Source organism: Microcaecilia unicolor, chromosome 6 (assembly GCF_901765095.1).
Source record: "Microcaecilia unicolor chromosome 6, aMicUni1.1, whole genome shotgun sequence".
Taxonomy (NCBI): Eukaryota; Metazoa; Chordata; class Amphibia; order Gymnophiona; family Siphonopidae; genus Microcaecilia; species Microcaecilia unicolor.
Window position 1 is genome coordinate 184,719,183 of NC_044036.1, and position 14,209 is coordinate 184,733,391.

The 14,209-nt window shown below is 40.8% G+C and overlaps 1 protein-coding gene across 3 annotated transcripts in view; it reads left to right on the forward strand.

The window, feature by feature from the left end:
• The window catches only part of GMPPB (GDP-mannose pyrophosphorylase B), a 159,363-nt gene that overhangs the window by 79,112 nt on the left and 66,042 nt on the right, over window positions 1-14,209 (forward strand). For all 3 annotated transcript variants that reach the window (XM_030205300.1, XM_030205302.1, XM_030205301.1), the window contains one exon: window positions 13,490-13,568. In XM_030205300.1, coding sequence (XP_030061160.1) covers window positions 13,490-13,568 — 79 coding nt within the window. The remainder of the gene's footprint in view (window positions 1-13,489; window positions 13,569-14,209) is intronic.

Genomic DNA, 14,209 nt, shown 5'->3' on the forward strand with positions numbered 1-14,209 from the left:
CCCAATGTGAATTACTTTGCATTTGTCCACATTAAATTTCATCTGTTATTTGGATGCCCAGTCTTCCAATTTTCTAAGGTCTTCCTGCAATTTTTCACAGGCTGAATAGTTTTGTGTCATCTACAAACAATCTCCTCATTCATCGTTCCCATTTTGAGATAATTTATAAATATGTTAAATAGCACTGGTCCCAGTACAGATCCTTGGGGCACTCCACTATTTACTGTCCTCCACTTAGAGAACTTAGAGAATTGGCCATTTAACCCTACCCTCTGTTTTCTATCCATTAATCAGTTCTTAATCCACAACAAAGCATTGCCTCTTATCGCATGATTTTTTAATTTTTTCAGGACTCTGTCATAAGTGATTTTGGCAAAAACTTTCTGAAAATGTAGATACACTACATCAACCAGCTCACCTTTTCTTTTTTTTTTTGTCCAAGTTTATTCAAGTTTTCAGTGTAATACATCGAAAGAACAAGTTGATGCTTATACAAAGAGAAACTAGCTTGTATCACAGTGTGACATAAACAAAACAAAATTAAGTTTAGTCATGCCCTTAATAAAGCCTTGCAGTTTGCGTAAGAAAGAAACACGTATAAACTTATATTTGCAATACCTTAATACATGAAATTCTGACAAGTTACACAACCAGCTCACCTTTAACCACATGTTTATTCACACTTTCAAAAAAATGAAGCAAATTGGTGAGGTAAGACGTCCTTGGCTGAATCTATGTTGATTCTGATTAAACCATGCTTGTCTATGTGTTCAGCAATTTTATTCTTTGTAATAGTTTCCACTATTTTGGCCAGCGCTGATGTCAGGCTTACTGGTCTCTTAATTTCCCAGATCACCTTTGGAACCCTTTTTAAAATTAGGCATGACATTGTCCACCTTCCAATCTTCAGATACTACAGATGATTTTAATGACAGGTTACAAATCACTATCTGCAGTTTTATGTTTTGAGTTCTTTCAGTATCCTGGGGTGTATACCATCCGCTCTAGGTGATTTACTACTCTTTAATTTGTCAGTTTGGCTCAGTATGTCTTCCAGGTTCACTGTGGTCTTTCAGTTTTCTGCATCACCGTTGAAAACCATTTCTAGTACATGTAAATCTCTTACATATATTGTAACATAGTAGATGATGGCAGATAAAGACCTGTACAGTCCATCTAGCCTGCCCGAAGAGAGAAACTCATTACATAAAGTATGAGGTGATACAAGGTGATACAACATATGTATACCTGAACTTGATTTGTCCATGCTATTTTCAGGGAAAAGACCATAGAAGTCTGCCTGGCACCGTCCTTGTTCAAAAACTTTTGAAGTAGTTATCGAAGCCCTTGATAAGCTTCATTCCAGCCCGTCCAAATCCATCCAGCAACGATCAAGGCACAGACCAAAGAAGTCTCGATTACCAGCATTGCCACCTAGTCTCTGCTAAGCTTCTTCGGATCAGTTCCTTCTAAATAGGATTCCTACGTGTTTATCCCACACATTTTTGAATTCTGTTATGGTTTTCATTTCCACTACCTGCTGCGGTAGGGCATTCCAAGTATCCATCACCCTCTCAGTGAAAAAATATGTCCTGACATTATTCCTGAGTCTTTCTTCATTCAACCTCAATTCATGTCCTCTAGTTCTACCATCTTTCTGTTTCTGGAAAAGTTTTGTTTGTGGATTAATACCTGTTAAATATTTGAACGTTTGTATCATATCACCCCTGGTTCTCCTTTCCTCTAGGATATACATGTTTAGGTCAGCAAGTTTCTTCACGTATGTCTTGCTACGTAAACCCCCTAATGTTTTCGTCGCTTTTCTCTGAACCGCTTCAATTCTTTTTACATTCTTTGCAAGATAAGACCTCCAAAACTGAACACAATACTCCAAGTGGTGCCTCACTTGGGCATCAACACCTCCTTTCTTCTACTGGTTATACCCCTCTCTATGCAGCCTAGCATTCTTCTGGCCGTGGCCACCACCTTGTTGCATTGTTTTGTTGCCTTGAGATCCTCAGACACAATCACTCACTCCAAGGTCCCTCTCCTTTATTCTTCAGTAAAGACCGAAGCAAAAAATTCATTCAGTCACTCTGCTATGACCTTTTCCTCCCTGAGTGCCCCTTTTACTCCTTGATGATCCAACAGTTCCACGGATTCCCTCACAGGCTTTTTGTTTTATCCTTCTTTATCAATGCTTCACATCTGATTTGCCAGTTCTTATGCTGCTTCTTGTTGTCATCATTCGGATCCCTTTTCCATTTTCTGAAGGATGTTCTTTTGGCTTTAATAGCCTCTTTGACTTCTCCCTTTAACCACACTGGCTATTTTTTGTTCTTCTTTCCACCTTTATTAATACGTGGAATACATTTGGTCTGGGCTTCCAAGATGGTATTTTTAAACAATGCCCAAGCCTGATTTAAAGTTCTAACCTTAGTGGCTGATCCTTCTAGCTTTTTTATTTTCACCATTTTCCTCATTTTATCATAGTCATCTTTTTGAAAATTAAATGCTGCTACAGTAGATTTCCTTAGTGACTTCAGTTATTAAGTCAAATTTGATCATTTTAATGGTCACTTTTTCCCAGCAGGTCCAACATACTTACTTACATAAGAATATAAGAATAGCCATACTGGATCAGACCGATGTTTCATCTAGCCCAGTATCCTGTTTCCAACATTGGCCAATCCATGTCACAAGTACCTGGCAGAAACCCAAATAATAGCAACATTCCATGCTACCAATCCCAGGGGAAGCAGTGGCTTCCTCATGTCTGTCTCATTAGCAGTAACTTGTCCAACTCTTCTTTTTAAACCCAGATACACAACCGCTGTTACTGCATCTTCCGGCAAAGAGTTTCAAAGCTTAACTATTTGTTGAGTGAAAAAATATTTTCTTCTATTTGTTTAAAAAAATATTTCCACTTAACTTCTTTGAGTGTCACCTAGTCATTGTACTTTTTGAAAGAGTAAAAAATCAGTTCACTTCTTCTCGTTCTACACCAGTCAGGATTTTGTAGACCTCAGTCATATCTCCCCTCAGTTGTCTCTTTTTCAAGCTGAAGAGCCCTAATATCTTTAGCCTTTCCTCATATGAGAAGAATTCCATTTCCTTTATCATTTTGGTTGTTCTTCTTTGAACTTTTTCTGGTGACCAGAACTGAATACAATACTCAAGGAGAGGTCGCACTATGGAGCGATACAGAGGCATTAGAGTATTCTCAGAGGCATTATACCATCCCTTTCCTAATAATTCTTAGCATCCTGTTTGCTTTTTTGTCTGCCGCTGCACACTCGGCAGAAGATTTCAGCATATTGTCTACAACGACATCTAGATCTTTTTCTTAGATGCTGACCCCCAAGGTGGACCCTAGCATCAGGTAACTATGATTCACAGTAAACTTCATGAGCAGGTAGACACAGAAATGATAAAAGAAATCAGAGACGCAAACAAAATGGGCAATATGATAATAATGGGTGACTTCAATTATCCAAATATAGACTGGGTAAATGTAACATCGGGACATGCTAGAGAGGTACAATTCCTTGATGAAATCAAGGACAGCTTTATGGAGCAACTGGTGCAAGAGCCGACAAGAGAATGAAAAATTCTAGACTTGGTCCTTAGTGGAGCGCATGATCTGGTGAGGGACGTTATGGTACTGGGGCCGCTTGATAACAGTGATCGTAATATGATCAGTTTTGATATCAACCTTGAAGTAACTATACACAGGAAGTCAAATACGTTTAACTTTAAAAAAGGAGACTATGATAAAATGAGAAGAACGGTGAAAAAAAAAAACTTATGGGGGCAACTGAGAGGGTAAAAACTGTACAACAGGATCTATAGAAACAGCTTTGGTTAAAGACAATAATTTCCTACATAAACGACTTGAATACCTTGAAAATCAGACTAAAAGACTTAACCTTAGGTTTCTTAATTTTCCCAAATCACCGTTAATTTCTCCTTTAGAGATGGTCAAAAAATATTTGGTGGACATCCTGGGAATGGACAAGGACTCACTCCCTCCCATTACACGGGCTTATTACATCGGGAGTACTGGAGTGGTGGTGGGAAACCCCCCCGTAATGGGGGAGGGAATGAATCTTACCTCATTCCTAGAAAGCTCATTAGAAATAGTTACTCAGAGGTTAACTCTGCTTGCCACTTTTGCGTTGGAGCCTGATAGGAATGCTGTACTACGGCTTTCGTTGAGACACTTAGAAAATCTGTTTTTGGGTTCAAAGGTCCGTATCTTTCCAGATCTCTCACGGCCTACACAGATGAGACGAAGGGCCTTTTTGGAACTTCGCCCCAGGGTGGTGGCATTGGGAGCAAATTTTGTTTTGCGATTTCCTTGTTTTTGTAATGTGATGCTTGAGGGTAAACATTTTCAGTTTGTAGATCCAAAACAGTTGAAAGAGTTTATTGATGCAAGAGTTGATGTGAATATAGTAAACCTTCCCTAATTTAGCAGGCTGGGGTCTGAACCAGAGGAAGCATCTATTGATTATTAATTTTTGTATTTCTTTTTCTTTTTTTAATTTCCTTAATCTTGGAATCAAATTTCTTTAACTTGTGGACAAATGGGCTGTAAAGATATATACTTATCATTTTTGTTTCCTAATGTTAAATAATGCCGATTGCATATTCACTTTAAGTGGTGATATATTGGAAAATTTAAATAAATAAAAAAAAAACAAACAAAAAAAAACAAACTGTACAACAGGCATGGACGCTGTTCAAAAATACCATCCTGGAGGCCCAGGCCAAACATATTCCACGAATTAGAAAAGATACGGAAGTCCAAAAGACAGCCGGCGTGGTTGAAAAGTGAGGCGAAGGAAGCTATTAGGGCTAAAAGAAACGCCTTCAGAAAATGGAAGAAGGAACCGTCTGAAAATAACAAGAAGAAGCATAAGGAGTGTCAAAGCAAATGCAAGGCGCAGATAAAGAAGGCCAAGAGGGATTACGGAAAAAAGATAGCATTAGAGGCAAAAAAACATAATAAATTTTTTTTTTCGGTATATTAAAAGCAGGAAGCAAAAGAATCGGTTGGGCTGCTGGATGACCGAGGGGTAAAAGGGGCAATCAAGGAAGACAAAGACGTAGCGGAGAGATTGAATGAATTCTTTGCTTCGGTCTTCACCGAGGAAGATTTGGGCGGGATACCGGTGTCGGAAATGGTATTTCAAGCGGACGAGTCGGAGAAACTTACTGACTTCACGGTAAACCTGGAGGACGTAATGGGGCAGTTAGCAAACTGAAGAGTAGCAAATCTGGACTAGATGGTATTCATCCTAGAGTACTGATAGAACTGAAAAATGAGCTTGCAGAGCTACTGTTAGTGATATGCAATTTATCCTTAAAATCGAGCGTGGTACTGGAAGATTGGAGGGTGGCCAATGTAACGCCATTTTTCAAAAAAGGTTCCAGGGGAGATCCGGGAAATTATAGACCGGTGACATTGGTGCCGGGCAAAATGGTAGAGGCTATTATTAAAAACAAAATTACAGAGCACATCCAAGGACATGGATTACTGAGTCCAAGTCAGCACAGCGCCTGACCAATTTACTTCAGTTCTTTGAAGGAATAAACAAACATGTGGACAAAGGGGAGCCGGTTGATATTTTGTATCTGGATTTTCAAAAGGTGTTTGACAAGGTACCTCATGAAAGGCTACAGAGGAAATTGGAGGGTCATGGGATAGGAGGAAATGTCCTATTGTGGATTAAAAACTGGCTGAAGGATAGGAAACAGAGAGTGGGATTAAATGGGCAGTATTCACAATGGAGAAGGGTAGCTAGTGGGGTTCCTCAGGGGTCTGTGCTAGGACCGCTGCTTTTTAATATATTTATAAATGATTTAGAGCTGGGAGTAACTAGCGAGGTAATTAAATTTGCTGATGACACAAAGTTATTCAAAGTCGTTAACTCGCGACATGATTGTGAAAAATTACAGAAGGACCTTACGAGACTGGGAGACTGGGCGGCTAAATGGCAGATGACGTTTAATGTGAGCAAGTGCAAGGTGATTTATGTGGGAAAAAAGAACCCAAATTATAGCTACGTCATGCAAGGTTCCACGTTAGGAGTTACGGACCATGAAAGGGATCTGGGTGTCGTCGTCGATAATACACTGAAACCTTCTGCTCAGTGTGCTGCTGCGGCTAGGAAAGCGAATAGAATGTTGGGTATTATTAGGAAAGGTGTCACGTCTGTGGCCGTGACCCCTCTCAGACTCACTGTATTTCCTGTGGCTGGCTTCTGTCTGTTCTTTGTGAGTTAGTTCTGTATCTGTCTTTGTGTGCTGGTTGCGTTAGATTGTCTGTGTACTGTCACCCGTTCCGGATTTCAGCACAGTCCGGTCCGGATCTTCCGGGTTGCCAGACTTGCTTGCTTGGATTGAACCTGCCAACTCCCGTAGTTGCCTGGTGATTGCTGCAGCTGAGTCGCAGCTGCTGCTGGGTATATTAGCCATTCTGAACTCTTGCTGGCTTGCCTTTGCATGCGTCTAAGGTCCCTGGTATGTTGGTGCTCTGTGCACTTCTGCCTAGTCTGGTTTCTTGTTTTAGTTTCTTGCCTGATTCTGCTGTTTGCCCTGACCCGGCTTGTTTCCTGGCTTTCTCTACTGCCTGCTGCCTGCCCTGACCTGGCTAGTATCCTGGTTTTCTCTTCTGTCTGCTGCCTGCCCTGATCTGGCTAGTATCCTGGTTTTCTATTCTGTCTGCTGCCTGCCCAGACCCGGCTTGTCCTTTGGTTTACTCTTCTGTTTTATGTCTAGTCCTTCTCTGTTTGTGTCTTTAGTGGCTGTTCTGTAGCTTTCAGTCCAGTCCTTTAGCTTATCCCTTCCTTGCCCTGCTGTCCCTGTATGTTCCTTTCCCCTCTGACCCTCAGTCCTGGTTCAGCCTAGTGGGTATCCAGTCCTGCTTTGTCCAGTAAGTCCTGCCGGCCACCTGCAGCCAGGAGCTCAACTCGTGGTGAAAAGTGGCCAAGTGCAGGTGAAGTTTAAGGGTCCCTGCTCTGCTTTAGTCCTGCCTGTTTGCCGCTGCTGCAACTCCAGTCTGGAGTTCCAGTCCTATTCTGCCTAGTCTTCGGTGTGGGGTGGTTTTGCCTGCCGCTGCCGCTCCTCGGCAGTGGCCCAAGGGCTCACAACCCAGTTTCCTGCTTTGAAAACGTGACAGAAAGGTATGGAATACAGGTGTGAGGATGTTATATGCCCATTGTATCGCTCAATGGTGCGAACCGCACCTTGAGTATTGTGTTCATTTCTGGTTGCTGCCATCTCAAGAAAGATATAGTAGAATTGGAAAAGGTGCAGCGAAGGGCGACTAAAATGATAGCGGGGATGGGACGACTTCCCTATGAAGAAAGACTAAGGAGGCTAGGGCTTTTCAGTTTGGAGAAGAGACGGCTGAGGGGAGACATGATAGAGGCATATAAAATAATGAGTTGGAATGGAACAGGTGGATGTGAAGCGTCTGTTCACACTTTCCAAAAATACTAGGACTAGGGGTCAATGCGATGAAACTACAGTGTAAAAAGTTTTCTTCACCCAACGCATAATTAAACTCTGGAATTCGTTACTGGAGAATGTGGTGAAGGCGGTTAGCTTGGCAGAGTTTAAAAAGGGGTTAGACCGGTTTCCTAAAGGACAAGTCCATAAACCACTACTAAATGGACTTGGGAAAAATCCACAAATTCCAGGAATAACATGTATAGAATGTTTGTACGTTTGGGAAGCTTGCCAGGTGCCCTTGGCCTGGATTGGCCGCTGTCATGGACAGGATGCTGGGCTCGATGGACCCTTGGTCTTTTCCCAGTGTGGCATTACTTATGTACTTATGTAAACTTCCAATTTCCTAAGGTCGTCTTGCAATTTTTTCACAGTCCACTTGTGTTTTAAACAGTCTTGAGTTGTTTTGTGTCATCTGCAGATTTAATCACCTCACACTCATTCTGATTTCCAGATCATTTATAAATATGTTAAATTGCAACCGGTCCCAGTACAAATCCTTGTGGCACTCCACTATTCACCTTCCTCTATTGAGAGAAATGGCCATTTAACCCTACCCTCTGTTTTCTGTCCAGTAACCAATTTCTAATCCACAGCAGAATATTGACTCTCTAGTTTTCTCAGGAGTCTCTCATGAGAAATTTTGTCAAAAGCTTTCTGAAAATCTAGATGCACTACATCAGCTGGTTCACCTTTATTCACATGTTTATCCACGCCTTCAAAGAAATGAAGCAAATTGGTGAGGCAGGATTTCCCTTGGCTGAAACCATGCTGACTCTGTCCCATTAAACCATGTTTGTTTATGTGTTCTGTAATTTTATTCTTTATAATGGTTTCCACTCTTTTACCCAGTACTGATGTCGGGCTTACCAATCTGTAATTTCCCAGATCACCCCTGGAACCCTTTTTAAAAATCGGTGTTACTTTGGTCACCCTCCAATCTTCAAGTAGTATGGACAACTTTAATGACAGGTTACAGATTACAAACAGCAGAACAGCAATTTTATGTTTGAGTTCTTTCAGTATCCTTGGCTGCATGCCATTCGGTCCAGTTGATTACTCCTCTTTAATTTGTCGATTTTTGGCTCAGTACATCTTCCAGGTTCACTGAGATTTTTTTCAGTTCCTCCACATCATCACCCTTGTAAACCATTTCTTGTACCAAGTCCTGCATTCTACTGAGGACTAAATCTAAAATAGCTCCCCCTCTTCTTGGTTTCTGGATCAGTTGCTCCAAGAAGCAGTCATTTATTACATCTAGGAATTCTACCTCCCTAGCACTCCCTGATGTGACATTTATCTAGTCAATACTGGGGTAATTGAAATCACCTATTATACTGTTGCCAAATTTGCTCGCTTTTCTAATTTCTGTTAACATTTCTTCATTGTTCTGGCCTTGTAGATGGTATTATAGCCTTACCAGTATCTCTCTTCCTTCATACATGGAATTTCTATCCATAAGGATTCCATGTTGATGTCTGTTTTCTGCATAAGTTTTATTTTGTTTGACTTAATTTTCCCTTTAACGTATAGCGCAGCATCCCTGTTCCCGTTCCAATTTGATCTACCCTACCATTGCAATATAATTTGTATCTTAATGTAACAATGTCTCTGAGATGCCTATTATATCTACTTCTTCATTTAATACTTATGTGCTCTAATTCTCCCATCTTAATTTTAAGCTTCTATTATTTTTATAGAGACACTTCAAATTGTGGTTTCTCCTTGCATCTACAAGCTGCTTAGAAGTTGCCAAGGATAATTTTCTGTAGGAATCCAATTAAGTCCTGTTTAATCTCCAAGCTGTCTTGGATAAGGTCTTGAGATTTTAGTGCAAGACTTGGCCCGTGTTCTATATTTGCAGTGAAGGATGGCTGCCTAGTGGTACTGGTTGATGAGCAGACAGAGTTAGAAGATGTGGAAACCAAATTTGCCTCAGCCAGTGAGGGTTAATAAGTATTGCTTACGCCTTATCTTTGTATTTCTTTTGAAGCACCTTGGGTATAAGAGGAAATAGAGGAAAGGCTCCATGGAATGGCAAATGCATCTGGGGAAAGTCTGTGTGGACTTGGATGTAGGGAGCAGATCTGAACACACTTTGCATTGTCTTATGAAGCAAGTATGTATGTATGTGGAAGGTGTGCCTCATGTTTTGACGAGCATACGAACTGTGTGTGGGTTCAAGGACCACTCATAAGGATTTAATTTGTGGCTGAGAGAGTCTGTGCCATTTTGCTGACCAAGAAAGTAACCAGCTTGAAGAGTAATATTTATCTGGGTTGCCAGATTCCAAATTCTTAGAGCTTCTCGACAGAGTGAAAGGAATCCTGTGCCCCCCACTGCTTGTTTATGTAAAATATGGTCATCTGATCTTTGAGTGAATCCAAAGTATGAAGATCCGAAGAGTATTGAAGACCAGCTCTGAGTTCTAAAACATTTTGTATGAAGGTTTTGTTCGTATTTGTTTCCAAGGGACCTTAGGTCTTGAAGTGTAAAAGATGAACTTCCCATCGTGCAGTAGACACATCTGTTCAGTTGGGGAAGAGCAGGTTGGAATGAGCATCCCACAGTGAGATTTGAATGTTGGACCACTACTGTAATGAAAGACATACTATACCTGTTACTGGAATCTGCTGACTGATTGAAGATGTTGGTTCCATCTGAGCTTGAGATGCCATTAGTTCTGACACATATAGTCTAGTGAAAGAACTGCGTGTATCGTTGTTGCTATGTGCCCCAGCAGCTGCAGAAAGGTACAAACTGAGGCTGTACATCTGCAGGACAGTTTGAGCAACAGGGTCTGAAAAGTTTGTGGTCTTTCATTTGGTAAAAAGGCACTTGCTTGTGAAGTATCCAGATGTGTTCCGATTAATTGTAGAGCGTTTGTGGGAACTAAGGCGGACTTTTATACGTTAATAAGAAACTCTAGTGTCTGAAGAGTGGTGAATATAGTCATTAAAGTGTGACTTTTCTTGGATTGTGAGGGATTGGAAATCAGCCAGTCATTGAAATAAGGAAAGATATAGTGGTCCTTCTTTCTGTTGTCTGCAGCTACATACAATAGCTAGACATTTCGTAAAAACCCTTGGTGCTGAGGATAGTAAGAAGGGAAGGACCTTGTACTGGAAGTATCAATGTAGAAAAGTGAATCTTAGAAACTGCTAGTGATTTGGGTGTAGGTGTGTGGGTGTAGGTATGCTTGAGGTTGAGGACAGCAAGCCAATCATTTTGATTGAAAAGTGGAAGTTTTGTTGCTAGAGAGTTCATCTTGAATTTTTCTTTTTTTGATGTAATGGTGTCGATTGTAAAGGTCCACGATCAGATGCAAGAATCCTGACTTCTTGGGAATAAGGACAAATCTTGAACAAAAGCCTCGATGATGAAGGTGTGGTGAAACTTCTTTGATAGCATTGGCTTGTAATAGAGAGGTGATTTCTTTGCTAAAAGGGTTATGTGAGCAGGGAGTAGCAGATTGCTCAAATGACTTTGATGTGGTAGTGGTTTGAGAAATGTAATCTGTAACATTGAGAAACACTTTGAAGCACCTAGCAATATGATGTGATAGTTTGCCAGTGGTCAAAAAAAATGTAGGAGCCTGCCACCCACATGGAGAGAGTGAAAAAGCATAAGTATTGCCACACTGGGACAGACCAAAGGTCCATCAAGCCCAGCATCCTGTTTTCAACAGTGTCCAATCCAGGTCACAAATACCTGGCAAGATCCCAAAAAAGCTCAATACATTTTATGCTGCTTATTCCAGAAATAAGCAGTGGATTTTCCCCAAGTCAATTTAATAGTGGTAGATGGACTTTTCCTTTAGGAAGCCATCCAGACCCTTTTTAAACCCTGCTAAGCTAGCCACCTTTACCACAGTCTCTGGCAACAATTCCAGAGTTTAATTACATATTGAGTGAAGAAACATTTCTCAGATTCACATTAAATTTACTACTTTGTAGCTTTAATTCGCATGCCCCCTAGTCCTAGTATTTTTGGAAAGAGTAAACAAACAATTCACGTCTACCTGTTCCACTCCACATTATTTTATAGATCTCTATCATATCTCCCCTCAGCTGTCTCTTCTCCAAGCTGAAGAGCCCTAGAAGCTTCAGCCTTTCCTCATAGGGAAGTCGTACTTCTCTGTACCTTTTCTAATTCCACTATATCTTTTTTGAGATGCGGTGACCAGAATTGAACACGATATTCAAGGGGTGGAGAGGATTTGTCTGATGGAGCTTTTGGAAGAGCTTGCAGTTTTTGTTTTCTTGCTGTATGCTTCTGTACATACGGTTGCAGCGGTTGATGTTGAATATGCAGTCTAAAGTATGACTGAAAATATCTCCTAGGATAAAACTGCTGGAAGTATGATATTGATGGGGCCTTTCATGTTGATATTGTTGTTGGATTTTGGGCTGGCAGTAGCATCCTGCAGCTGTGATGTGCTCTTTAAATGTGGAAGAATGATCATTCTCTTGAGGAAATGGCTCATCAACCTTCTCACTGAATAGACTGTTTCCCCAGACAGAGAGCATCTACAAGAGCATAGTGAAGGTCCCTTCTGAGACCTGAAGCCTTTAACAAAGCTGTATGGTGAGTAGCGATACTGCAACAGCTGTTCTGGAAGCAGTATTGTAGGCATCATATTAGAAGGTTATATAGCTTCCTGAAGATTTAAAAGAAGCAATGTTACTAGCTCAGGCGAAGAAAATGAAGAAGAATAATCTTTAAGTTATCGAAGTTTGGAATGCTGAAAGTGGAGCATCTGAAGCTGATGTGCTATTCTTCTGAATGTTGACATAGAGCTTTGGTATACTTTTTTTTTCACTGAGTCTAGAACTTATTGTCCTTTTCTGGAGGGCCATAGATATGAGACTTTGTGAACTTATTCTTTTTAGGAGCTGCCTCCGGAACTACTGACTGGTGTGGAAGTTGGTTGTGGTAATGGCCTGTCGCCGGTAATACTGACACTGGTGGAAGAGATGAAGGTGTTTTCCATATATCTAGGTAAAGTACTTGAAGAAACTCATGAATGGGCAAGGCTATTAGAACATTTGTTATCAATCAAGGTTTGAGAATGGATCTAAAATCTTTTCTATTTTCCTGGGGTGGAGAAACACCCAAAGAAAGGTCTTCTGTAATCTTCTGGATAAATTATGTATGGGAGAATTTCATCTGATGGTTCTTCTTCCTGTTGCTATTGTGGTAGTTGTGGTGACTCCTCCAGTGTATGTGAAGCAGAATTAATTGGAATGATGTCCCAACTGTGTGAACACTGAAAACTCTGAGGAGGACTATGATTTCTGGCGAGTCTTGTATCGACCAATCAGGAGGAAAAACAGATAGGGATGGGTGACGGTTATTCTGGATTTTAACTGATTTGGTATAAATACTTAGCATAGTTGGTGGGAACTCTGCTGACTGGAGAAGCACACTACTGTCTTTCACAAAACGTTATAGTGGCTCTAAGAGATGAATGTGTAGCTCCTTGGGAGAGTAAGCCTAATACTCCAAGGTTAGCTGGGTTAAGAGTTGGCATTAAATTATGAGAGAGCTGATTCCTGTCCAAACAAAATGTAACCTGAGTGCTGAGAGGTGCGAAGAGGCTGCAGACATATCTGTGGGGATAAGCAAGACTTAGGGTGTCTGTCACAGCGACGTGGCATAGGAACTTCTGCACATGCTCAGAGAGGTAGTTTAAAACCTCTCTGAGCTAGAAGAGGAATCCAGCATGCAGGCTCTGTGGGATGACATCACCTGGAGTGTGCTGGCATTCCCCAGTGCTGTCTGCGGAGAAAGAGCTGCTTTCAGAAGCTAATGGTATCATGATGCTTACTGATGTCAATCTCTGCCCTTGGACTTCATTGAATGTACTTCTTTATCTCTATGGTGTTTCTTGGGATGAATGAACATGAGCAGAAGACATTTAAACATATTTAGCACTGCTAATGACAGTAGCATCTGTGTTCTTTTACAGTTACAGCCAACCTCCATTGAGAAAGAAATCTTTCCTATGATGGCTCAGGAGGCACAACTCTATGCCATGGAATTACAGGGTGAGGAAGTGACCAACGTTAAGGTCTTTATTGCATAAAGATTCTTTCTGCTTTTTCTCAAGTATAATTTACATAAGAACATAAGAGTAGCCATACTGGGTCATCTAGCCTAGCATCCAGCTTCCCACAGTGGCCAATCCAGGTCACAAGTACCTGGCAGAAACCCAATTAGTAGCAACATTTTCTTTCATGTCTTAGGGGGTCTTTTACAAAGGATTGCTAGCGTTTGTAGTGCATGCTAAGTTCTAGCGTGCACTAAATGCTAGAGACACCCATATATTCTTATGGGTGTGTCTAGCATTTAGCGCGTCGTTACTATTAGCGTGCACTAAAAACGCTAGCATGCCCATAATTTTTCTCTATATCTTTTCCACATTCTATAATTGAAATAGCCATTATAAGGATATAAACATATCTCTTCATTTATTATGCATATGCATTTAGAGAACAAAACTATCAGTATGCCTCTTATTGGTCCTAGTAACCTTGTCTCAAAAAAAGGGATATAGCAGAAATTGCAAAGGATCAGAGAAGGATAACAAAAATGACAAAGGTGAAAGAGCCACTTCACTTATGAAGATCAAGCTCAAGATTCTTATACTTAGCCTGAGAAAAGAGTTGGACACTTTCTGGAGGAAAAG